Raw genomic sequence first — 25,861 nt, forward strand, 5'->3', positions numbered from 1 at the left:
GAAGTGATGTCACACAACCTATCACATCTTGACAAAACAGGCAGTTGCGTCATTATTCCTCAGTCCACTAAGAAAAATATGGTTACGATATCACTCTAATATGATATACATTTCATCACCATATGTAGTGTTAATGTAAGTGTGTACAGGCTCATATTAGCAATATGTTTTAGTTGTGTGACCACCAATTGGGATGGTACCATGCTCCCCTGCCCATTGGACCTTGACAAATACCCACAGGCTTCTGGTTGCAGCCAGTGAAAACATTCAAGGGTAACAAGGGAGATAGCACGGGTCACAGCTGAGACCTCTAGCAACCCGCAAATGACATCCATGAAGTCTACTCTGTGCAGCTCAGCTTACAAATAGGATTGCAAAGGAGTACATGAGGTTCAGCATGGTTTTGTACATATGTGTTAAGGAGTATTTCAACAGAGGATATTCCTAAAGGAACCCCTTTCAAAACATCTACAACTGCTGTTGGAATGAATGGGAAAAAAGGTTGATCAAAGGAAGAGCGGTTCCATGATAAATTAACTGAATAATGCATTTGCCCTATTGCTGAGAGGAGCATTCGGCTCTGCAGGTGATTGCAAGACGATGCTGGAAAACCCACAAAACAAAGGTTTTGGCAATGGAAATATGGGCTGCTTTGGTGACCTTCAGAAACATGCTAATTAAATATGAGCAGTGCTTGGAGAATTCTTCTGCAGTGGGACACATGGAACAAACAACGCAAATGCATAGAAGTGATGTATGATGGCTCCAATCTCAAGAAAGTGCGACACATGGTACAAATAACTCAAGTGCATAGAAGTGATGTATTGCGGCTCCAATCTCAAGTCAGTGTGACACATGGTACAAATAACTCAAGTGCATAGAAGTGATGCATGACGGCCTCAAACTGAAGTCAGTGCGACACATGGTAGAAATAACTCAAGTGCATAGAAGTGATTTATGATGGCTCCAATTTCTAGTCAGTGCGACACATGGTACAAATAACTCCAGTGCATAGAAGTGATTTATGATGGCTACAATCTCAAGACCGGGCAACACATGGTACAAATAACTCAAGTGCATAGAAGTGATGTATGACAGCCTCAAACGGAAGTCAGTGCGACACATGGTACAAATAACTCAAGTGCATAGAAGTGATGTATGGCGGCTCCAATCTCAAGTCAGTGCGACACATGGTACAAATAACTCAAGTGCATAGAAGTGATGCATGACGGCCTCAAACTGAAGTCAGTGCGACACATGGTACAAATAACTCAAGTGCATAGAAGTGATTTATGATGGCTCCAATTTCTATTCAGTGCGACACATGGTACAAATAACTCCAGTGCATAGAAGTGATTTATGATGGCTACAATCTCAAGTCAGGGCAACACATGGTACAAATAACTCAAGTGCATAGAAGTGATGCATGACGGCCTCAAACTGAAGTCAGTGCGACACATGGTACAAATAACTCAAGTGCATAGAAGTGATTTATGATGGCTCCAATTTCTAGTCAGTGAGACACATGGTACAAATACCTCCAGTGCATAGAAGTGATTTATGATGGCTACAATCTCAAGTCAGGGCAACACATGGTACAAATAACTCAAGTGCATAGAAGTGATGCATGACAGCCTCAAACGGAAGTCAGTGCGACACATGGCACAAATAACTCAAGTGCATAGAAGTGATATATGGCGGCTCCAATCTCAAGTCAGTGCGACACATGGTACAAATAACTCAAGTGCATAGAAGTGATGTATGGCGGCTCCAATCTCAAGTCAGTGCGACACATGGTACAAATAACTCAATTGCATAGAAGTGATTCATGACGGCCTCAAACTGAAGTTAGTGCGACACATGGTATAAATAACTCAAGTGCATAGAAGTGATGTATGGCGGCTCCAATCTCAAGTCAGTGTGACACAAGGTACAAATAACTCACGTGCATAGAAGTGATTTATGATGGCTCCAATTTCTAGTCAGTGCGACACATGGTACACATAACTCAAGTGCATAGAAGTGATTTTTGATGGCTACAATCTCTAGCCAGTGCGACACATGGTACAAATAACTGAGGCACATAGAAGTGATGTATGATGACCCCAATCTCAAATCAGTGTGACACACAGTACAAATAACTCAAGTGCATAGAAGTGATGCATGACGGCCTCAAACTGAAGTCAGTGCGACACATGGTACAAATAACTCAAGTGCATAGAAGTGATTTATGATGGCTCCAATTTCTATTCAGTGCGACACATGGTACAAATAACTCCAGTGCATAGAAGTGATTTATGATGGCTACAATCTCAAGTCAGGGCAACACATGGTACAAATAACTCAAGTGCATAGAAGTGATGCATGACGGCCTCAAACTGAAGTCAGTGCGACACATGGTACAAATAACTCAAGTGCATAGAAGTGATTTATGATGGCTCCAATTTCTAGTCAGTGAGACACATGGTACAAATACCTCCAGTGCATAGAAGTGATTTATGATGGCTACAATCTCAAGTCAGGGCAACACATGGTACAAATAACTCAAGTGCATAGAAGTGATGCATGACAGCCTCAAACGGAAGTCAGTGCGACACATGGCACAAATAACTCAAGTGCATAGAAGTGATATATGGCGGCTCCAATCTCAAGTCAGTGCGACACATGGTACAAATAACTCAAGTGCATAGAAGTGATGTATTGCGGCTCCAATCTCAAGTCAGTGCGACACATGGTACAAATAACTCAATTGCATAGAAGTGATTCATGACGGCCTCAAACTGAAGTTAGTGCGACACATGGTATAAATAACTCAAGTGCATAGAAGTGATGTATGGCGGCTCCAATCTCAAGTCAGTGTGACACAAGGTACAAATAACTCACGTGCATAGAAGTGATTTATGATGGCTCCAATTTCTAGTCAGTGCGACACATGGTACACATAACTCAAGTGCATAGAAGTGATTTTTGATGGCTACAATCTCTAGCCAGTGCGACACATGGTACAAATAACTGAGGCACATAGAAGTGATGTATGATGACCCCAATCTCAAATCAGTGTGACATACAGTACAAATAATTCAAGTTCATGGAAGTGATTTCTGACGGCTCCAATCTCAAGTCAGTGTGACACATGGTACAAATAACTGAGGCACATAGAAGTGATGTATGATGGCTCTACGTGCGACACATAGTACAAATAACTCAGGTGCATAGAAGTGATGTATGACGGCTACAATCTCAAATCATTGCGACACATAGTACAAATAACTCAAGTGCATAGAAGTGATTTATGATGTCTCCAATCTCTAGTCAGTTCGACACATGGTACAAATAACTCGGGTGCATAGAAGTGATAGAAGTGATGTATGGCGGCTGCAATCTCAAGTTAGTGCACCATATGGTACAAATACCGTATGCACATAAATGTGATGTATGACGGCTCCAGCCTCAAGTCTGACCTATGTACACCTTGTTGCAGTGGAGCTAATAGGGCATAAAAACCCTGGGATAAAAGCATGTGGCACTAGGCACTAACATTGTTAGTGCTATGCTTTGTATGGGATGCTAGGAAAGTGCATAGCGTTTAGTTGACTACAACATCCCTGCTGTTGTCATCATAGTTCCATTCCATCTTCCTTCGTCGAGGGGTGAGGGCAGGAGCCCCCCCAGCCCAGCAGAGGATCCAGGCTCCTAGCGAGCAACACGGACAGGGCCTGCCTGACCCTGTCCCATACGGCGCCTGACTTGCCCATGCCGGGCGCGGCGCGGCACGAAACCGAGGCTGAGCCTCGATTACATCAGCTGGTTCCGCCGGCAGGCGGATTCGCCGGCGGCCAGTCCGAAGGCCATACAAAGGCCTGTTCCTGCGCCCCAGATCCCCCCATTCCATCTTCCTTCGTCGAGGGGTGAGGGCAGGAGCCCCCCCAGCCCAGCAGAGGATCCAGGCTCCTAGCGAGCAACACGGACAGGGCCTGCCTGACCCTGTCCCATACGGCGCCTGACTTGCCCATGCCGGGCGCAGCGCGGCGCGAAACCGAGGCTGAGCCTCGATTACATCAGCTGGTTCCGCCGGCAGGTGGATTCGCCGGCGGCCAGTCCGAAGGCCATACAAAGGCCTGTTCCTGCGCCTGTTACGCGCATGGGAGCGCGGCGTGGCCACCCCCCCTGCACATTTTTTCTCCAACCGATAGACTACCACTCGGACAATGAAAACGTACTGTAAGTACATGCCAACACTGGAGAACTACTGTATGTTTGTAATTTTAACCCCTTCTACTGAAATGTGCTCACAGTATCTAATACTGGTCGCCTACAGACCACATTAGACTGCTGTATTGTGCCCTTTGGTCGTATACAGACCACATTAGACTGCCGTATCGTGCCCCTTGGTCGCCTACAGTCCACATTAGACTGCCTTATTGTGCCCTTTGGTCGCCTACAGACCACATTAGACTGCTGTATTGTGCCCTTTGGTCGCCTACAGACCATTTTAGACTGCTGTATTGTGCCCTTTGGTCGCCTACAGGCCATACTAGACTGCTGTATTGTGCCCTTTGGTCGCCTACAGACCACATTAGACTGCCGTATTGCGCCCTTTGGTCGCCTACAGTCCACATTAGACTGCCTTATTGTGCCCTTTGGTCGCCTACAGTCCACATTAGACTGACTTATTGTGCCCGTTGGTCGCCTACAGGCCATACTAGACTGCTGTATTGTGCCCTTTGGTCGCCTACTGACCACATTAGACTGCCGTATTGCGCCCTTTGGTCGCCTACAGTCCACATTAGACTGCCTTATTGTGCCCTCTGGTCGCCTACAGTCCACATTAGACTGCCTTATTGTGCCCTTTGGTCGCCTACAGACCACATTAGACTGCTGTATTGTGCCCTTTGGTCGCCTACAGGCCACATTAGACTGCTGTATCGTGCCCTTTGGTCGCCTACAGACCACTTTAGACTGCTGTATTGTGCCCTTTGGTCGCCTACAGGCCATACTAGACTGCTGTATTGTGCCCTTTGGTCGCCTACAGACCACATTAGACTGCCGTATTGCGCCCTTTGGTCGCCTACAGGCCTTACTAGACTGCTGTATTGTGCCCTTTGGTCGCCTACAGACCACATTAGACTGCCGTATTGCGCCCTTTGGTCGCATACAGACCACTTTGAGGAATTAGCGCTGTGCCTTATGGTCGCAGCTTGCCCTTACACTAACCCAATATGCAAACTTGGTTGCCCCTCATCATGTTCCCGTTCTGCATTCTCCCCAACCACACACCCTGCTTGGCCCACTACTACTGGCCCCATAATAACGGTCTCAGCAAGCCGGCATGCCCCCGGCATCACCCTATCCCATGTCCTACACCGTTCCTTCCCTCTACTCCCCCATTCCCAAATAGCGCAAGTCTCACGCCTAGGACCTATCTGAATACCATCAAGCATCATGCTATCAGCCCTGATCCAATCTCACATGTATTGCCCACAGCAGAGTCACCTCACCACAGCCATACCGAAAAATTCTCTAACCCCGTGACAGGTGCAGCAAGACACTTCCGATTAAGGTCTCGTACCTTCAACCACCCCAACCCAGTCAAATATGAACACACACCTCCCAAACAAATTAGGCCCAGAGTACCTCCCCCTCATCAAAACCATACTCCTAGCCAGAAACCCAACACTACTCCCAAACCAGCTCCGGACACCCCCAATAAATTACTATCCACCTTTAAAGGAGCCCTTATCAATGCCCGCTCCTTAGGGGCGCATGCTATAGAAGTTCACGACCTCATTATGGAATCACAGCTCGACATACTAGTAGTCACAGAGTCCTGGCTCCATCAAGCATCAGGTCCACTACTAACTCTGGCAATCCGACTACACCATATTCAGAACAGATAGGACCCACTCACAAGGAGGCGGTGTTGCTATTATAGCCAAGACTAAATTACAGCTTAGATCTTGTCCCATTGAAAGTATTGAAGGGTATGAAACATTACTCGTAAAATTTCCCATAAATGCCAAAACTACTATTAATTTAATAGTAATTTATAGAGCACCTAGCCCCAACAACCACCCAGAGACTGAAATTCCGTTGCTATTAGCTCCACTAATAAAACCCAGCTCGAAATACATCATCCTGGGCGACCTTAACCTAGGTTTCAATGACAGCCAAGATGCCAAAGCAGAATCACTGTACTCCGCCCTGAAGGACATGGGTTTCAGCCAACTAGTTAATGCACCCACACATATCAAAGGCAGGACTCTTGATTGGATCCTCTCCCTTAATACCCCCGTAACCATTGAGGTCATCTCCCCTCTTATTTGGACCGATCACCATAACATTGTATTTACAATCAATCCCTCCGAACCCACACAAAAAAAACCTAAAACTATGATTACCTATGAAACTAGAAACGCCCGCAAACTCACGCCAGAAAACTTCACGCCTCCTCTCTCAAAAATCCTAGCTTCTACCTCGATCACCAGTGACAACCCCTGTCTCCTAGCAGACATATATCACAACTGCCTCACTACAACCATTAATGCTATAGCACCACTCACCACCAAGGCTAAACGCACAGACAAGCGATCTAGCTTCTGGTTCAATGATAATCTTATCGCCCTCAGAAGAACCAAACGCGCGTATGAACATGCCTACAGAAAGCATCCTACTGCAGAGGCAGAAAAAGCCTACCAAGAAATAAACAAAACCTATAAAACAGCTACTATTACCTACAAATCTAATGCGTATAATAATAGGATCAGCAATGCTACTTCAGATACCAAGGAATTATTTGCCATTCTAAAAGAATTGGAAAACCCCACTCCAGCCATAAACCCAACCATCCCCAGCAAGGAATGGTGCACCACTATACAAGACGCACTAACAGCCAAAATCGAACTACTCCAAATAAAAATCACATCCAAAAAACAATCACTAGCCAACAAACCTGCCCTCCTTAACCTAAATCGACCACATCAGGAATTCACCAGCGCCCCATTCCATTTCACACCTGTATCCCAAAATGTAGTGTTTGACACCATCACCAAACTTAAAGCCTCCAATTGCAAAGGCGATTCTGTCCCCGCATCAGTAGTCAAATCCTGCGCTCACACCCTCACCCCCATTATCACCAACTTTGTCAACGCATCCTTCAATGCTAACCTAGTACCAGCTAGCATTAAAGAAGCATGGGTCACCCCTCTCCTGAAAAAACCTACCCTAGACCCCACTGTGCCCACTAATTACAGGCCAATAACAACTGTCCCATTTCTCCTCAAAATATTGGATAAATTAGCATACAACCAAGTCCAAACTCACCTCGAACAAAACCACCTCCTTGGCACGAGGCAATCAGGCTTCCGCCCCAACCATAGCACAGAAACGGCGCTCCTTGACTTAAAAATCCAGATGGATACCATCAGAGACTCAGGGAAACTCTGCATCCTCCTCCTACTCGATCTCTCCGCAGCGTTTGATTTAGTAGACCATAATAAACTATGCGCCACACTAGCAAAAGACTTCAACTTCTCCACCGAAGCTACTACCTGGATCAAATCCTTTCTTGCTGACCGCACCTCCAGGGTCGCCATAGGTAAACAAGCCGCCAACCCCATCATAGTACCCATTGGTGTCCCCCAAGGTTCCTGTCTCTCACCAACATTATACAATGCATACACCAAACTCCTCTTCTCAGCGCTAGACGACATGGGTGTCATCTACACCAACTTTGCAGATGACACCCAGATCCTCATCCCTTTATCGGGAGACTACACTCAAGACACCGACACTATCAACAAAATATATGCCATAATCCAAAATTGGATGGCACTAAATAGCCTCTGTCTCAACGATGAGAAGACTGAGATTCTCATTGTGGGCTCCCAATCCAAAATAGAAGCATTACATCCTGATTACTCATCCATCAACATTGATGGCACAAACATATCAGTACTCAAACAAGTGAAAAAACTAGGTGTCTACCTTGATGCCAACCTCACCATGACCAAGCACATCAACGCCCTCTCTTCCTCTACATCCTACACCGCAAAACTTATTGCTCTCAGTCGCCAATTCTTGACACCAACCAATTGTATCACGCTGGCAAGAGCTTTAATCTTATCCAGGCTCGACTACTGCAACGTACTCTACCTGGGTACCTCAAAAGCCAATCTAAACAAACTACAGCTCATCCAAAATAAAGCCCTTTGGGCGGCCCTTGGAATAAGGAAGTCAGATCATATCTCAAATATTAGAAGAAACCATCACTGGCTCCCCATCAAAGCCAGGGTCACATTCAAAGCTCTGTGCGTCACATTCAAATGCATCCACGCATGTGTCCCCATCTACCTCAACCACGCCATCACCAGAAAAGTATCTAAGAGGCCCCTCAGATCTAACAGTCAATTACTCCTAGCCATCCCCCGCTACAAGACAACCAAGGCAGGAGGCAGTAGTTTCCAATACCTCGCACCCACATATTGGAACACTCTTCCCCTCCCCATCAAAAATGAGCAAACATTCTCAGGTTTCAAGAAATCCCTGAAGACGTGGCTATTTAACCAAGACTAAAAAAAACCCTCCATGCTTCAGGAAATATCAGTGTACTGAAACCCTGCATTTAATGTCTTTGTGTATGATTATTTTTGTATTCACAAGCACTGCGCCCGATTGGCAAAGTCCAAGAAATGTTTTAACCAAGCTGTCTGTAACATCGCCGTGGTACCCAAGGGTTTGGGCGAGTAATAAATGCAATAAATAAAAAAAAAAATAAAAAAAAAAAAATAGTGAAAATCCTGTCTATACTTGCTCATCAATGTCTCCTGAATGAAGTCCATAGCCGTACAAGTGGAAGACTGGATAATGTGACAAGAAGTGCCAAAGGAACTGGGGTGCTCCTGCTTTGGGGAGCGGAGGGGGAGAGAGAGAGAGAGATAGAGAGAGATAGAGAGAGAGAGAGAGAGAGAGAGAGAGAGAGAGAGAGAGAGATAGAGAGAGAGGGAGAGGGAGAGAGATAGAGAGAGAGAGAGAGAGAGAGAGAGAGAGAGAGAGGGAGAGAGGGAGAGAGAGAGGGAGAGAGAGAGAGAGATTGATTGTCCTCATAGGTCCACCAAGTTCCACCACAGAAGATCCTGAGTGACTCTGTTGGAACCTGAAGGAGATCTGACATCCTGCCTGAGAATTGAGACCATTGAGTCCTGAGAGCACACTGGAGAGATCTCATTTGCAGGCATACCTCTGGCACCAGAAAGTGCAGGATGCCATGAGGCTGAGCAACCTCAGAAAATCAAAGGCCGGGAGACGCTGGGCATTCTGGAATTTGGTGACTATCTGCAGAATGTCTTGAGCCCTCACCTCGGGTGGCGAGTATTTTACCAGGGATGCATCCAGGACTGCTCCAATGAATTGGAGCTTTTGAGATGGTATCATGTGGGACTTCTTGCAATTTAGGGAGAAGCCCAGTCTGTGAAGGGAGTGACAGGTAGAGCTGAGGGGTTCTAGGGCCTGTTCTGGGGGAACTGGCCCTGATTAGCCAATCGTCCAGGTAGGGGTAGACGTGAATCCCCCCTCTCCTGAGACTCGCTGCCACCAGCGCCATCAACTTGGTGAAAATCAGGGATGTCATTTAGGTGTTACCAGGGGACGAAATTTGCGAATCCTGAGGTCTCCCTTGCTAGCCCTGCGGTCTCCCTTGCTACCCATAAAAAGAAGGGAAAAAAAACGTTTTTTTTGTTTTAATGCAATCTCCTGGCTGTGGCCAGCGAGATGCAGCTCTTTGCTTCTGGAATGGCTGACTTTCTTGTTCAGGCATCTTAAAAAAAAACACAGGGGTTCCACAAGTCTAACAATTCCAGCAGTGACCCTAAATAAGAACGAATAGGAATACCAAATAATTTGTCTTTCTGGAATTCTATACAATAATTGCTAGACTCATTAAAGGTTTATTTCAGGCACACTTCAGGGGGTGAGCCACTGATTTAGTCTGTTCTTAAACACCTCAATTCAGCCTTTCATTGTTTTGATGTAGATTGTTGAGTACCAACACAGGCTGGGTGATATTGGATGTATATTTGTTCTGTATAAAGCGCTGAAGTGTAAGTGCTATATAATAACACATCATTATCATTTGGCCATGAATGTCTGCTTGCATTCACATTAATTTGGTAATATTGGCCTCTACACACTGATCTTAACGATACATAAGGCGATCCATTCTTTTATGAAATGTATATCACATTATAGTGATATCGTAACCATTTTTTTTGTAGTCTACTTAAGAACAATTCTATGTGATGCCACTTCCTGTTTTGTCTTTTGTCAAGGGGTGAAAGGTTGTGTTCCATCTCTTCCCGTGATATCACTTCAGGGTGGTGTCAAATAACATCACTTTCTGTGATGTCATCAGAGGTCAAGGGTCGTGTGATATCACTTCCGCTACCCCAGGCATTTTGGTGAAATGACTTCCCTGGTGAAAACCCTCGGTGGGAGGTCAGCCCAAATGGTAGAACTCGAAACTGATAATGAGATCTGCCAACGGTGAACCTTAGGTACTGTCTGTGCTTCTGATGGATTGGCAAATGAAAGTAAGCATCCTGAAGGTCCAATGATACCATCCAGTCCTGAAGCTGGAAGACCTGAAGGATCGGAAAAAAGGGTAACCATTTTGAAATTGTCCTTCCTGAGGAATTTAAGTCTCTCAAGTTTAAAATGGGTCTCAATCCTCTGTCCTTTTTTGAAATTAGGAAGTGCAGGGAGTACCCACCCTTGTTCCTCTCCCCTACAGGAACTGGTTCTATAGCACCTTTCTCTAGCAGGGTCAATATTTCCTGCATAAGGAGCAGATCTGGAGCTTTGAAAGAGCTGTTCCCCGGTGGATGACTCTGAGGCTTTTTTTAGAAAGGGATGGCAGTAACCCTGAGCAACTGTTTCCAATGCCCATGCATCCGAAGCCCATGCCCATACAAATCTGTGCATTACTGTTCTAGCTGCCATGGACTTGCTGATACTGTCAGCAGTGTCAAGACCTGTTTGGAGGGATTCGCACATTGCATCCTGCCCATCCTTGACTAGATTTAAAAATCTGTCTCTTTCCTCCCCTTCGGGGATATGATCAGCCGTCATTGTTACACATTCCCAAATAGTATGATGAATCTGACCAACATGCACATAGCATTCGCTAACTTTAGGGACATACTTCACACAGAGAAAACTGTCTTGGCCCAAGGGTCGTAACACTTGTCACCTCTGTCTGGGGAATAGTTGGGTATGCATTTTGTTTTGAGGTGGATGTGGCAGCTTCTACCACCAAACTTTCAGGAGTGGGATGCTTTGTCAGGTAACTGGGGTCCCTACTGGATGCCCTGTATTTGGATGTTAGTTTCTTATTCACTGCCAGAATTATTTCTGGCATTTCCCAATTTGTATTTGCTCTACTTTGCAATGCAACATGAAAAGGAAGAATAGGGTCCTCCTGGGGTCCTTTATCTAGGATGTCAGTAAGAGCATCCTGTTCATACATTGATGTGGTTCTTTTCCACCCCATATATTCCACCACCCTGGACATTAATTGTCTGTAAGACCCTTCAGCATCGTCAGTAGGGTCAGGTCGCCCAAACTCTATTTCTGGGGATGTATCTAGTCCGTTTGCATTTTGCACGGACTCCTGTCCATTTTCTAACATTGATTCCTCTGAGATCAAGGGTTCAGGTACCCCAGGTGTTCCATTTTGAAGACCAAAAGGTTTTGAATCATCAGAAGAATGTTCTGCTTCCTCATAAATCGAAGAAAGTGACTCAAAGAAATCCCCTCTTGGTAGTTGTGTATTCACGTTTTCTGTAATCCTTGATGGCAGCGCCGAAATCTTCGACACTGTCGACTTTGAGGGCTTCAATACTTTCGGCATTGAGGACTTGTCTGATGCTTTCGGTGTGGAGGATCTGTCATGGTCCGATGAGGAGTCTTTCGGCGCTGATGGCGTTGATGACTTCTTCCTCGAGGAAGATTTGTTTCAACTCGATGGATCTTTTGACAGCTCTCGAGGGGATTTTTTCTTGCCTTCCAGGCCCAAGGACGCACAGGTTTTGCCATGATCTTTTTTCTTGTCGAGTTTTTCGACCTGGGCATGGCTTTCAAAAGTCTTCCAGGGGGTCAAGGGAGCATTCTCGAATGCTTGCATAATTTTTACTCTAAAATTCTCCCACTCAGCTGGTGAAGCTGAATTTGTCGGCCATTTTACCAGTTCTGGGGAGGAACTCGACGACAAAGACGACGACCTATGGTGCCTTATCTTCGAACATCCTGAAGATGACAAGTGGTGAGAACCACTTCGTGATCTCGATCTTTTTGTTTTACAAGGAGGAGAAATATTTCTCGACTCGTCTGAAGGCTCTTTTTGATAGGCTCATGAAAGGAGATTTTGACCTACCTGTCGGAAATTTTCCTCTTCGCTCTTTCAGAGCTTTTGCCATCATCGATAGGCAGGCCTTACAGTCGAAGGTAGAGTGAGATGAACTGAAGCACCACAGACACACCCGATGTGGGTACGTAAGGGACATCTTCACCCCACAATCCTGACAGTTCTTAAACCCTGATCTGGACATCGAAGACAACATCGATGATGCCATTTTTAAGACTTTACTCAAAGATTCTCGATATGGAACCGAACCGCACCATATCTGAAGCAATAGCTTTTGCGTTAAAATGGAACTGAGGCCAACGGTCGCTGTGCACGCTTTATACCATTGATGACGTTGTCATTGAGACGGAGGCCTCCGAGGGACATCGAGTTGACAGGCATCGACACGCAGCGCCCTCTGCTGGAAAATATTTCTGAAGCAGCTGAAGCTGGATAAGATGAGGAATATGTGGGAGGACACAATCCATTTGAAGAGGGACTCTACCAGACTTAAATTACAAAACACACAGTATCACTCAATGGCGCTGTCTGTAGTGGAATTGTACTGCATTTCCTCAGATCAGGAATCTGGCAATTATTGTCTTCCACGATCTTCCACAAGCTCAGATCCGGGAAAACCAGAAGCCTTTGACTCAGCCATCACACAACACTTAACATACAGTGATCTCAATTAATTTCCCAGATGCAGAGTGGGAAGCCACACCATCTGAGAATTGTCTTTCAGAGCCCTGGCATCTGCACTGTCTGTATGCTCATTGTGCTGAAATGTGACTTCCTGGTTCCTAGCAGTGGTGTGGTTCCTGTTTGGCATGCTTCTTGCTGAAGGTGGAGCCACAGGGGAACCATGAGGAATGTCAGGCAACTTAAAAAAATGTCTATGTGTGAGCCTGAGGGGGTGAAATGTGGGTGAGTGACAGCATGTGTGTATGAGTTAATGTGTGAGACTGAGGATGAGAAGTGCAGTTGTCTGTGGGCGTATGTGTTTGTTTGTCGATGTGTATGTGTGTGTACATGTGTGTTTGTCCATGCGTGTGTTTAAGTGGATGGGGGCAGGGTGCAGGTCATGCGGCTATGTGTATGGGCACCAGCATCAATACATTAATTTAAAGTGGCATGGATGACATTTTACGGGCAGCAGAGTTATGAAAATGATTTAAAATGTCAATGATATAATATACCAGCATATTGAAAGTGGCAATGATGGCATATGTTGTAGACAAAAGCATCTTGAAAATATTTTACAATGGAAATGCTGACATATATTGGTGGCGCCAGCATCATGAATGATATATAAAATGTCAACAATGTGCTATACTGTCGACACCAGTGTCATGATTGCAATTTATTTAAAGTGGCAATGATGTCATATTGGGGGTACCAGTATCATGAAATTGTTTTAAACTAGCAATGATGGCATACTGAGAGCACCAGTGTGGAAAATACAATTTGAAGTGGCATTGATGACATACACTATGCACACCAGTGTCATGAAAGCCTTTTATAGTGGCATTGATGACAAATAGTTTGGAAACCAGCATCATTAAACTGTTTTCGAGTGGCAATGATGACATATATTGTTGGCACCATCATTTTGACATTTTTCTAAAGTGCCAATGATGACCTATAATGGGGGCAACGGCATCATAAATTTCATTTAATTTAATTTATAGAGCACCTTTAGCCAAAGGCGCTGAACAAAATATATAAAAAAGCAGCACAATCATGATAAAATGTAAACTTAGGTAAAAACAGAACAGGAGGATGCCAGGGGATTAGGAGCCGAAAGAAAATAAGAGATGAGTTTTGAGGTTTGATTGGAAGATACAGAAAGATGTGGCAGAACGGAGTGAGAGAGGATGTGTGAATAATCTTACTCACTGAAACCCTTTCTACAATCTCCTCGCATGTGTACAGGGAAAGGCAGACATTTCCTGATCCTGACCTTGAGGATGGTGTACTCCAGTAGGATCACCTTGGAGGAGACAAGGCCCAGGGAGGTGAGGAGATCCTGCGAGATGAGACACAGTATTTGTCAAGTGATCATGAAAAGCTTTCCAGGTTTCCTAAACAGGTAATGGCTTATTATCATTGTCGTGTTCCTGACCTACATATAGCAGCTGGGGTTCTGGAAACAAGTATTATAAAATCGGAGAGAGCCTTACAAATGGAAAAATACTTTAAAGTCATTCAGAATAAACCCCTTCCTTACTCCCAAAGGTACAATTTACAGGAAAATGTTGCCTTAGATAAATTGTATTCCTATGTAACAGCCAATTCTGAAGGTTTACGTTTTAATACCCTTAAGGGACGTAAAGATACCCTTAAATTTAAACAAAACCCTGAAAGAATTAACTTTGTTGTTGGGGACTACATGTCGCATAATACCATTAGTACTGGGGCAAAGAAGAGGGCTGAAGAGGCATGTTGCACTGACAGTCAGGCAATTAAGCCTAATAGCCCACACCTGAAGGGACCTGGGAGACATCCCCTCAGGTGCAGGAAATAGAAGGAGAGGAAGAAGCTGGAACTGTGACTGGAGTGCATGCTGCAGTAGCAGTAGAAGGAGAAAAAAAGAGGCTCAGAGCTGGCAAACCAAGCAGAAGTGGGAGAACCAAAGGGACGCTGGAACGTGGATGCAGCAGATTTCACCTGCTTGTTCTGAGAAGGTCCTCATGTGAGCCTGATTGCCGTGGTTGCATTCGCTAATAAGAGAACAATGGAAGTAACACTTACATGTGAATGGAAAGGGTTTCTTTATTCGCGTAGAAGCTGAATGTTACCAAAACCCCATTGTCAAACCCTTAAAGTATTTAAACATTATGAAGGAGTGGTTGTGTGGACCTAATTTCATTTTCTAAGCAGAGAGTGAACATAACAGGTCACGTGTCTGTCATTAAGCTGAACAACTGTTATGAAACATAATTTGTTAAAAATGTAAAGGTTTAAAAGTCCATGAAGAAGTGGTAGCGTGTGCCTAATTTCGTTTTCAAAGTGTAGAGGGAACCCTACCTCTGTTTTGAAACAAACAATTGTTGTTACAAAGAGAAGACATGTGTTTAATTCAATATTTGAAGTTGGAGAGACCACAAGCATTGCCCAAGCTAAGAGTATTCTCCTATTGAGAGTGAAGCAGCCTTTTCTCAAAGCCAGAAACTGTACTAATGAACATTGTGAGCCTATATAATATCAAACTTGCCTAAGCTACAAGTGTGAACGCATTACCTAAAGCCAAGAGAGCGGCACTATGGCTTCTGTCTAATTGTGTGTCTGACATCGGCAAAAGAGGTGAAGACACATGTTGGGGAAGGGAAACATTGCTGCTGAAATATAAGACTGAAGTGGTTTTGGTTGTAGGTAGACAAGAGAGGTAAATGGGCTGCTCTTTTGAAGAGATGTTCAGAAGAAGAAGAGTGCCTTGTCTTCTTTAAGGGGTTGCTGTGCTTTAAAGTGAATCTTGTCTTTACAATATAAAAGTGCTGAAGTCTAAACCTGCCTTTACCATATATGAGTGCTGAAGTCAACAACAACAGAAATTCCTCTTCTGATGATATTGTTACAAGTGAAACCAAAACTGTATTTGGAAGTTAATTTTTTTTCAATTCCAAGCACTGAAGCTGTGGTGGTATATTTTGTTTGTCAATAGATGCATGACTTCAGTGGTTCAAATAAAGTAGACTGCTATGGGGTCAAGGAGAGTGTCCTCATAGTAAACTGTGGTACAAATTAAGTTATTGAAGTAGAAGCAGCAGAACTACGACATCATCATGACAAATATACTGACTGTGATTTCTAACCTGAAGAAACGAATAATAATTGTTAACGAAGCCTTTTTTGTTCCATTAACCTTCTCGAAGTTGCAATTCCTTTTGAACTGTGTCAAGTCTGGAAGCAGTAAAAAGGAATTGTGACTGAGAAGACCATTGATGCTATTCTGAGAAAGTGGAAGTCTTTATTTCATCAGAAGAGGAATTTCTGTTGTTGAAACTATGGTTGACACATCTTTACCTTGATACTGACTTTTCACAAACTGATCTGAGACTTAACTACCTATGTGGATTGTTCTTATATTCTTTTGGATGAACATTGAAGAGAAATATACCTTGGGTCCTGGGAAAGGAAGTTCACCCAGGTTGGTAAAAGGTTATCCATATATTATGAATGTCATTGCGGATGTTAATTTATTTACCATATATTTTCTTTTGTATTTGAGGTTTATCGTGAGGTCTAGCATTCCTGTCTCAGATTGTTTCCCCTTAGTTTTGTTAGGCAGGGAAATACACAGTAGAGGAGGGTAAGTGAGGCATTTTGAGAATAATTTTGTTCGAATAAAATGGCATATTTTGGACAAATATCAAACAGCTGTCTGCCTCGCATTGCTGACTCCTCAGTTATGGTGTCAGGGTTGGTATCGCAAACTGCTTATACAAACTGTGGATCCACTATGTATAGGACAGATTCTGATCAAACACAACTTACGTCAGAGAAGGGTTGGTCTGAGCCTATTCCTCCATCTCATGCCACTTGTACTTCCCATTCAAAGCTTTGTTCTGATACTTTCCTTACAGGGAGGAAAGGAGTTTTTATTCCTTTTTCCATCAAGTGTACCAGGGGGATAAGAGAAGCCCCTTTTAATCAGTGTCCCCTTAAGATAAATGTTCGCATATCAATTTTCAAAGTTTCAGGTTAGTCTATTCTTCCGAAAAGACAATCGGCCTTATCATCCGTTAGGCAGTATCCCAGCAGTATTATTGAAAAGGCACTATTTGCTGGAGCTAATACTGTTACCGCCACCCACCCGGCACTATTAGCACTGGATCACAGGTTTAATGGAACAATAATTCAGGAATTCCCCATTCCCCATTGGGCCCAATGGGGAATATTCAGCGCAACTACCGTCAGCGATATTACCATCTGGTAATTGTGCCAAAAATCAGCAAATTCCCGGCACATTTACCCCAGCTAAATATAGCCAAACCCATGATTTGGCAGACCCTTAAATGCATTTAAGGGTTACCGCCAAAATCATGATGAGGCTGAATATGTTGAAGGGAATGTGTACCATCTATATTTTCCCCAGAATCATATTATACCAGGGAAGGATACATAGATAGTGTCCTTGTTGTTTGAGGTGGAATTTCCTATTTATATATCCTCCTATGTTATACCTGACGAGGGACCCAGATCAAGAACTGATCTGAGACTACCTATGTGGATTTTCCTTATATTCTTTTGGTTGGACATTGAACCGAAAAATACCTTGTGTCCTGGGAACGGGAGTTCACCCAGGTTGTTAAAAGGTTATCGATATATTGTGAATGTCATTGCTAATGTTAATTGATTTACCATATATTTTCTTTTGTATTTGATGTTTAGAGTGAGGGCCAGAATTCCTGTGTTAGATTGTTTCCACTTAGTTTTATTAGGCAGAGAAACCCACAGTAGAGTAGGTCAAGTGAGGCATTTTGAGAACAATTATTTCTGATAAAATAGCATATTTTGAACAAATATCAAACAGTTGTCCACCTCACAATTCAGGCCCTTCACAGAAGGGAGTTCCATTGTTTGGGAGCCAAAAGAGCAAAAGAACGGAAGTGAGGAGAAGCACAGGGAGGTTTGGGAACAGTTAGAAGAAATACGTTCTGTGATTTTAGGGGGCGAGATGGAATGTAAAACGTGAGTAAGCAGAGAGATGAGGGGGGTCAGAACATGCGTACATTTGAAAACAATTGAGAGAAAGTGGTAAAGAAGATAAGATTCAAAAGAGAGTAATGAAATTGAAAGTAGGGATGGTGTAATAGAAGACTAAGAGGGTAAAGAAAAGAGGAGACAAATCGAGGAATTATAAACTGAACAAAGAGGAAGAAGGTGAGAAACAGGAAGACCAAACAATAGAAACGAACGGTAGTCAATACGGGAATACAAAAGAAAAAGAAGAAGTTTCCTGGCATGAAATGAGAGATAGGGACGAGCACGACAGATGTTGAAAAATGCGTAATGACAAGAGCGGCAATAGAGAAAATGTGAAGAGAAAATGAGAGGGAAGGATCAAAGATAATGACATGGGTATATGCAGGTAGTGAGAAAGAAAGAGAAGATGGAGGAAAGAAGAGACAGAGGGGAAAGAGTGGGCGAAATAGTAGAGGCAGAAAAGGACAGAACCTCAGTTTTAGAAGGATTGAGATGCAGAAAATGAGAGGACATCCAGTTTTGAGCAGCGGAAAGACAGTATGAAACAGCAGAGTGCAGAGTAGAATCACAGGATGAAAGAGAGAAAAAGATCTGGGTGTCATCAGTGTACAGATGAAAAGAATGTTGCAAGGAGGATATAAGAGTCGAACGAGGCGCAGTAAGAAGGCAGAAGAGAAGAGGACCAATTATGGTGCCTTGAGGGACACCATATAAGAGAGGGAGTGAAGGAGAAGAGTGCCCAGTCCGACTACATTTTTCTTTATAAATGTCATTTAATGTGGCAAGGGTGGCATTTACTATGGGCGCCAGCATCATGAAAGTGATTTACAGTGGCAATGGTGACATACATCATGTGCACAGACGTCAGAAACATGGGCTTTGCAGTGGCAGTGCTGGCATATATTGTGGTCAGGGTCATCATTCAAATGTGTACAGAACTGATTGTGTAGCTATTTGCCACTTTTTTTTGCAAAACATGTGTTGTAAACTGACACCATTTAAACACCATTTGAACCCATTACTTTTAAATAATTATTGGGTGAGAATTCCCCAGCAATCTTCTGTAGGTTGGTTTGTGCCACCTCACTAGGTTTGGTCTCTGTGCCCCCCCCCCCCCCAACCCCCAGTAAATTATTTCCATTCCCGGTACTAGCAATGGTAAACAGATTACAACACAAATGTAGGCATTGAATACTCACACATGCATGAATGCACAATCCCCAGATTTATTGGAGGATATGTTCAGAAAAGTCTATGTTAAATAAAATGTTGAAAAACCTGAAAGCTAAAGAAACCTGCAGTTTATTTGGTACAGTGCAGTTTCAAAGACAATGTTTCATCGAATGTGTAGGAAAACATACGTACCGTCTGGAAGAACTCTTCACCACAGAGGCCACTTTCATCTAGTGAAAAATTGAAAAATAAGTAAATTTGATTCATTGTAAATCAAATTGCTGCCCCATCCAACAACAGTGTGTGTCTTGCCTGAATAGGAAATCATTTAAAACTGCAATATCAAAACATCTTTGTTCATAGAAAAGTGGCAGTAAAGCAGTGTCACAAGGACGGAGGAGAACGTCTTCCCATCTTTGCACTGCAACTTCTCGTTGGACCCTTACTGTAACCCTATAAGCAAACCCCGAGCCCACCTGATGGAGTCAATGTAGGTTCATTTTCTTTAGATGTACGCAATTGCAATCCTAGGCAGTATGTTTCTGACAAAACCCACGCACCTGTGAGAAAGGGGAAGATGCAAGTATCTTTAAGCTAGGGTAGTAGGATGGTTGGAGGCACCAATATAAATTCACCATCTCAGACCCAGGACTCTTAAAGGCCTGAACACTTGGGCAGGCAACTCACCCAGTACTCCTCATGAATCTGAATACTTACGTATGTGTTAAATGCAGAGGGAATCCCGCCATCTGATACACAGCATTTAGTGCTATTAATCGACAACACCCATCTCTCCAATTCATCACCTTCGGGGGCAAAGGTGCTGCTCTAGACATTGATAGAAGTAACCTAGGTTCTTTAAAACAGGGGACGAGATAGACTAAAGCATCACATTTTAGTCAATACAATCTTAGGGAGAGACTACCTGTGTTGATCCAACAGGGTAGAGACTTTGTATCAACACCAGGAGGATAACTCAGGGGCAAAACACTTGTCTTGGAAACAAGACAATGCGTAGCAGCATGGGTTTGATGTCCGGTGATGTGCTTAGAGGCTAAACCATGGCATAAAGCGTGATATACACAACCAGTTTCATATTTTTTCTTTTTAACATCTACTTGCTTGAGATTGGGCGATATGAATGGAAAGGAAATGCTTCCTCTAATTCATCAGAATATACCCAAAACTGAGCATTTTATAGACCTATAAGATCCAAAACGATGGAAGTAAGATCTGTGCTAAACTATGGGCCAATGGTTTTTCCTAAATTATCATCGACCTGGTACACACTGATAAGAGTGGATTTGTTCATAGCTGCATTATGGTTGGTGCTTTCATCAGTTTACGAAGCGTGTTGTGAATGCGGGTCTGTTTCCGGCTATGGAATTAATGATGGTAAGGCTGAGCTAATAGACTAGATGGAACACTCATTTGTATGAGTCATTAGCACTAATAAAGAGATGAATTATTTCACCATCATCATCTCAGACAATCTCCCTAGAACACAGCAAAGCAATGTTTCCTCCACAATTTAATGTGATTGATAAATTACTTGCTAAAGACTTATTTTTCTCATTATTATTATTGGAAGAATTAACTTTTAATCATGGATGCTCAACCTAAAATGTATTGTTTTCAGTTCCCTAGTACATCACTTATATATGCAACTTATTTTTTTTTAAAAAGGTGACACAAGGATAATTATGTTTATGATTTACCCATAATAAGAAGAAGAAAATGGGTTTTAAATGGCATATGGGCGAACGCATTTTAACACTGTCTATCTCTATGACATATGTGGTATTCATTATAAGCTCAAAAGATCATTGTCAGAAGTTGATGAAGAATATTTTGACAAAGCTGCCCTAGTAAATCAAATACAAATACTGTAATTTTCTATGCAAAATAAAGGCGATCCGGGCCTTTTATATGGAATTGAACTTAATGACAAATTACGTTCACGTCCTTTGGTCAAAATCAAGTCCCTAGTTTGAAAAGGAGCATCGCCCCTACCTGATTGTGTGCCCATGGCCTCATTCACGTCTGAGCTAGGGTTAACCTCATTGAGCTGCTTGGTGGAGTTAAGAATCATAGCTTTATACAAAAGTGTGTGGTTCCCTTGTATGACTCTCTGTATGCTGATCTGGCACTTATCTTGATATCAGGGAGACATAAAGTGGCGGCTAAATTAAGACTAGTAGAAGTAATCATCTGTTTGTAACCTGCAACAAGTACTTTGCCTTACCTCTTATTGGATTTAGAGGGACATTTAAAGTTTTTGCTGTTTTAGCAATACTTTCCCTATCTTCAGGAATTAGGTGTAAAACCTTATTTCGAGCATTCAATTTTCCATTTGTGGTATGGGTTCTGGCAAAATAAACAATTTCCTACCGATTGAATTCCCTATTTCATGTGTTAACATTGAATTTTTATTTGCCCGTAATAATATCCATAGACGTAAAGGTGGTGCCCGTATTGTATCCTCAATAAAAGGAATACTCAATTCTATATGTTGGTTTAAAGAAAAAAACACAACTGGGTAGATCTAACAGTCTGCAAATACATGTATTTTCTACTTTCTGTTTAGTGTCTGTCCCTGAAAACCCCCACATTCCAGAACAAGACCTAGCTGTTGGCCCTGATTTAGCATTTTACATTCTCATCACTTAACCCAATTGGGTAAATTCAAAGACCTTTGTTTACATTTGTATTTTGAATTTAAAAAGGTGGGCTAGGAGCAGAAATGCACTTTCAGTAGTTTGAAGCTGCAACATGTTATGTGCATCCCAAATCTCTTCTCCATATGGAACATTTGCCATTCCAACTGACACAGTAGACTATCTACGTGGCCACTTGAGACTTTCTCTTCACTTGTGTAGAAAATCAAAGAAATCCCCAATTTGCTTGCATCATTTTGACTAACTGCTTTATTATGTGGTTCTGAGAAAATATATTTCCAAGATAATCATAACATGTACATGTCGATATTTATGTCCCTTTCGGTATGTCTTAGCTGACAGGGATGGTCTTTTACCAAAATGCATTCCATTTGGTTTTTTGACATTTACCAGTAAGCCTCATTCCTTCATAAACTCTGTACTCCATACTTGTATTTTTTTGTTATAGGGTACTGTACATGAGGAGTGAGTTACTATGGTACCGTGGCGATGTCTGTGAGGAGTTGTATAGTTGAACCAGTTCCAAGCTCCAGCATAGAATTGTAGGCTGCAGGAATGTTGGTGAGGGGCAGTTGGATGTTGGAGAGTGAAGGGAGAGGAAAGCATTATAGCTGAGAGCTTGTTACCCACTTCATTTAAAAGGACTGCATTAAAGGTGATCACAACAGCCTTACCCTGGCATAAGCGTCCCACTTCATTTCATTGGCGACGAGCTGGCCAAGCCTCCGGGGCCCAGTGTACCTCTCTCCTATCGCACAGTGGGTGTACCTCTCTTCTATCTTGTGTAGGTCCCATCCACTTTAATAAAGTATTAACATCAGTGACTTAAACATAGCTGTGCCATGGCTCCATTTGCCCTTGTTGGTGCAAGTGGTGTGAAGGGGGCCTTTGTAGCAAATAGGGTTGCTGCTGTGGGATCTCACTGCCAACGTGCTGGGTGCCCTTACAGAGCACTGGTCACTGCGCGGTGCCGTGATCCACGTCATCCCTATGGCCACCTGGGTTGCGCCTGAAGTAAGGAGCCGAAGGGAGGATACAAAGAGTTATGGTGTCCATGGCTGGGTCATCGTCCTTCGACGGAGCGCTTCAGGATACAGGTCCTAGAGGAAAGGACCTGTCTGACGTTCACAGAATGCTGCCAATGAGCTATTGGCCCTGGCAACACTGGAGCATCCTTGCCAGGGCACAGTGCTGTGATCTGCGTTGCCCATTGCCTGTTGAATTGTGCCATGAACAGAGTAGGGCACATTGAGAAGAAGAGGCACTGAACCTACTATAGCAATCATAGCAACTGCCACAGGGTTTTGCTCAGGTACTCTCTACGATGACTGCAGCATGTGGTGGCACCTAGCAGGTACATTATTTTGCAATTGGTAGTCAATGTGCATGGGGGCCTGCTTCTGCCTAATGGTATCAGTGTGCCACCTGCCTAACTCCTACTGTTAGTACTACTATCAATGAGTCATGGGCAGCCTACCCCCACCCCATTTCTCCCTAATCCGGGTATGCCCATCGTGAAGTGGGAAAACTGGTAAGAAGATTTCCAGGATTATGTCCTGGGTATTCATGGAACATCCTAATGCACTACCTTGGTTTCGAAGGCAGAAGAATATTGAAGAACCTAACGGAACCACTCCCTGACCATGTTGGTTTCGGGGGGTCAGGGGGGGTTGGAAGTGGAGAGGCGCTGGCCGCTTATCAGGTGATACTGTGGAAAATGGACATCCATTATGAAAAGAAAGGGAGTATAATACTGGAGAGGTATTACTTTGGAACAAGGAAGCATAATACAGGGGAGATAGTAGACGATTTCATCACAGGACTGCAGGAATTAGTCAACAAATGTAATTTTGCCCTGACGTACGATGAACGGCTGCGAAAAACCAGTTCATGTTGGGGGTGAGTGAGAGCAAGATAAGGGAAGAGACTTGGACCAAGGGAGATCCTAGTTTGGTACTTGACTTAGCTAAAAAGATGAAGCACCTGATGGCGTGTGTAAAAGAGTTAGACAAAAAGGAACTACGTGTCGAGAGCAAAGAATGTGCTGTGGTGACAGGATATGTTGGCCAGTAAAAGGCGCTGCAGAAAAAAAAAAGTTGCATAAAGGAGAGCCTGCCAAGAGGGGCCCCAGCGATTTCCAAAAAGGCGGCAAGGTGAAAGCTCGAGAAGTCAAGCAATGTTTCAGATATGGTAGCAACTTTCATTTTGCCAGCAACTTGGGGAGTCCGGGGGCTGAAAACGGTGTGTGCCACAAATGTGGCAAGAAGGGGCATTTTTCACGCTGTCGCAAAAACTTCCCTAGGGGTGGTGTGAGATAAATTTACCTGGATAATGAGGATGATAATTGTGTGGAGTATGAACGTGAGGATGCCGGGCATCTGTTTGTCGGTAAGCCAAGTACGGTTTCAGCTGAAGAGAGGAGAGAAACCCCATGCCGTTGTGTTGGTTAATAGAGTGGGGCTACCAATGTTGGTGTATACAGGCTCTGATTACACCATTGTGGACAAGCATGTGTGGGAGGAATAGTTTGCCAATGCCAAGCTAACACCACCATTAGTACGGCCACCTTCAGTACTGGGAAGCGCCTACGGGGATCACAAATACACATACTGGGAGTATTTAGAGCTAAGCTGGAATGCAAAGGAAAATTAACAATGGAAAATGTTTATGTGGTGAGGATAGGAGGATGCTTATTGGGGTGGTACAAGCAGAATGGGATGGGTATTGTGGTTGATCCCAGTGTACCAGGCCAATTTGCTGTGGTGAAGGGAGATGGTGGCGGGGCTCTGGAGGATGTCTACAGAGGGGTATTCCAGGAATATTCCAGGAAGGGTTAGGGTGACTTAAAGGACAGGGAGGATAGCTCAGCAGCAACATGCTCGCCTTGGAAGCAAGACGACAAGAAGCGACACAGGTTCGATCCCCAAGTCCGAGAGAGATGGTAAGTCTCATGGCTGGTGCAAAGGGGTTCAGCATGTTAGATCTGGCGTCTCCTTAACACCAGGGAAGGTTACACCCAGATAGCAGAGATTACACCACTTTTGTGACTCAGGAAGGGGCGCCAAGGTTTAAGAGAATGACGTTTGGTCTGGTCTCAGCAGCCACATTTTTTAAAAGAATCATGCACCAGTTGTGTATGGGGGTGAAAGGAGTTGCCTATTTCCTAGATGACATACTTGTCACAGGGAAAGACATGAAGGAGAATGATCCGAGCTTGGGAAGTGTCTTACAAGTGTTTTCAAGTGTGGGCCTAACACTTCACAAGGAGAAGTGTACATTTAGGGAAAGGTCCATTGAGAATCTAGGGCACAGGCTCAGTGACAAGGGAAGAGAGCTGAGGGAGCAGTTGGTGAGAGAGATAGTGGGAGTGAATGCTCCATCGAATAAGCAGGATGTTATGTCTTTTTTGGGGCTGGTTGAAAGTTTGCCAGGTTTGTGGTGCACTTTGCGGTTAGGCGCAAGACAGTTAGGGAGTTGTCCTAAAAGGGTGCTGCATTTAGCTGGTGTGAGAGGTGTGAGGCAGAGTTTCAGGATGTGAAGAAAGCCATCACCAGTGTACATGCTTAGCAAATTTAGACACCAGGTGTGACACATACATTATGATGGATGCCAGTGACTCAGGCTGGGTGCCGTGATTTTGCGGAGGCATGGTGAGGTAGAGAAAGTGGTTGACTTTGCATCAAGGGTACTGAGGGGTGTTGAGAAACGATGTTCCATAATTGAAAAGGAGCCCCTCAGAGTAGTCTGGGGGAATCAAGACATGTAAGGCATTTTTGTGGGGAGGGAGGTTTGAGGTACGATCAGATCAAAAGCTTTTGGTTGGGGTTTTCCTTATTAAAGGTCTGGAAGGGGTATTCGGTCGAATAGCAAGCTGGGTTACATTGCTGCAAAGCCATGAGTTTGTGGT

At 43.8% G+C, this 25,861-nt stretch overlaps 1 protein-coding gene across 3 annotated transcripts in view; it reads right to left on the bottom strand.

Moving 5' to 3' along the window:
• The window catches only part of LOC138581348 (protein bicaudal C homolog 1-A-like), a 361,089-nt gene that overhangs the window by 221,215 nt on the left and 114,013 nt on the right, over positions 1-25,861 (bottom strand). For all 3 annotated transcript variants that reach the window (XM_069652613.1, XM_069652612.1, XM_069652614.1), the window contains exon 2: positions 19,469-19,506. In XM_069652613.1, coding sequence (XP_069508714.1) covers positions 19,469-19,506 — 38 coding nt within the window. The remainder of the gene's footprint in view (positions 1-19,468; positions 19,507-25,861) is intronic.

This window comes from Ambystoma mexicanum, chromosome 3p (assembly GCF_040938575.1).
Source record: "Ambystoma mexicanum isolate Mex_15411 chromosome 3p, UKY_AmexF1_1, whole genome shotgun sequence".
NCBI classification, from domain to species: domain Eukaryota; kingdom Metazoa; phylum Chordata; class Amphibia; order Caudata; family Ambystomatidae; genus Ambystoma; species Ambystoma mexicanum.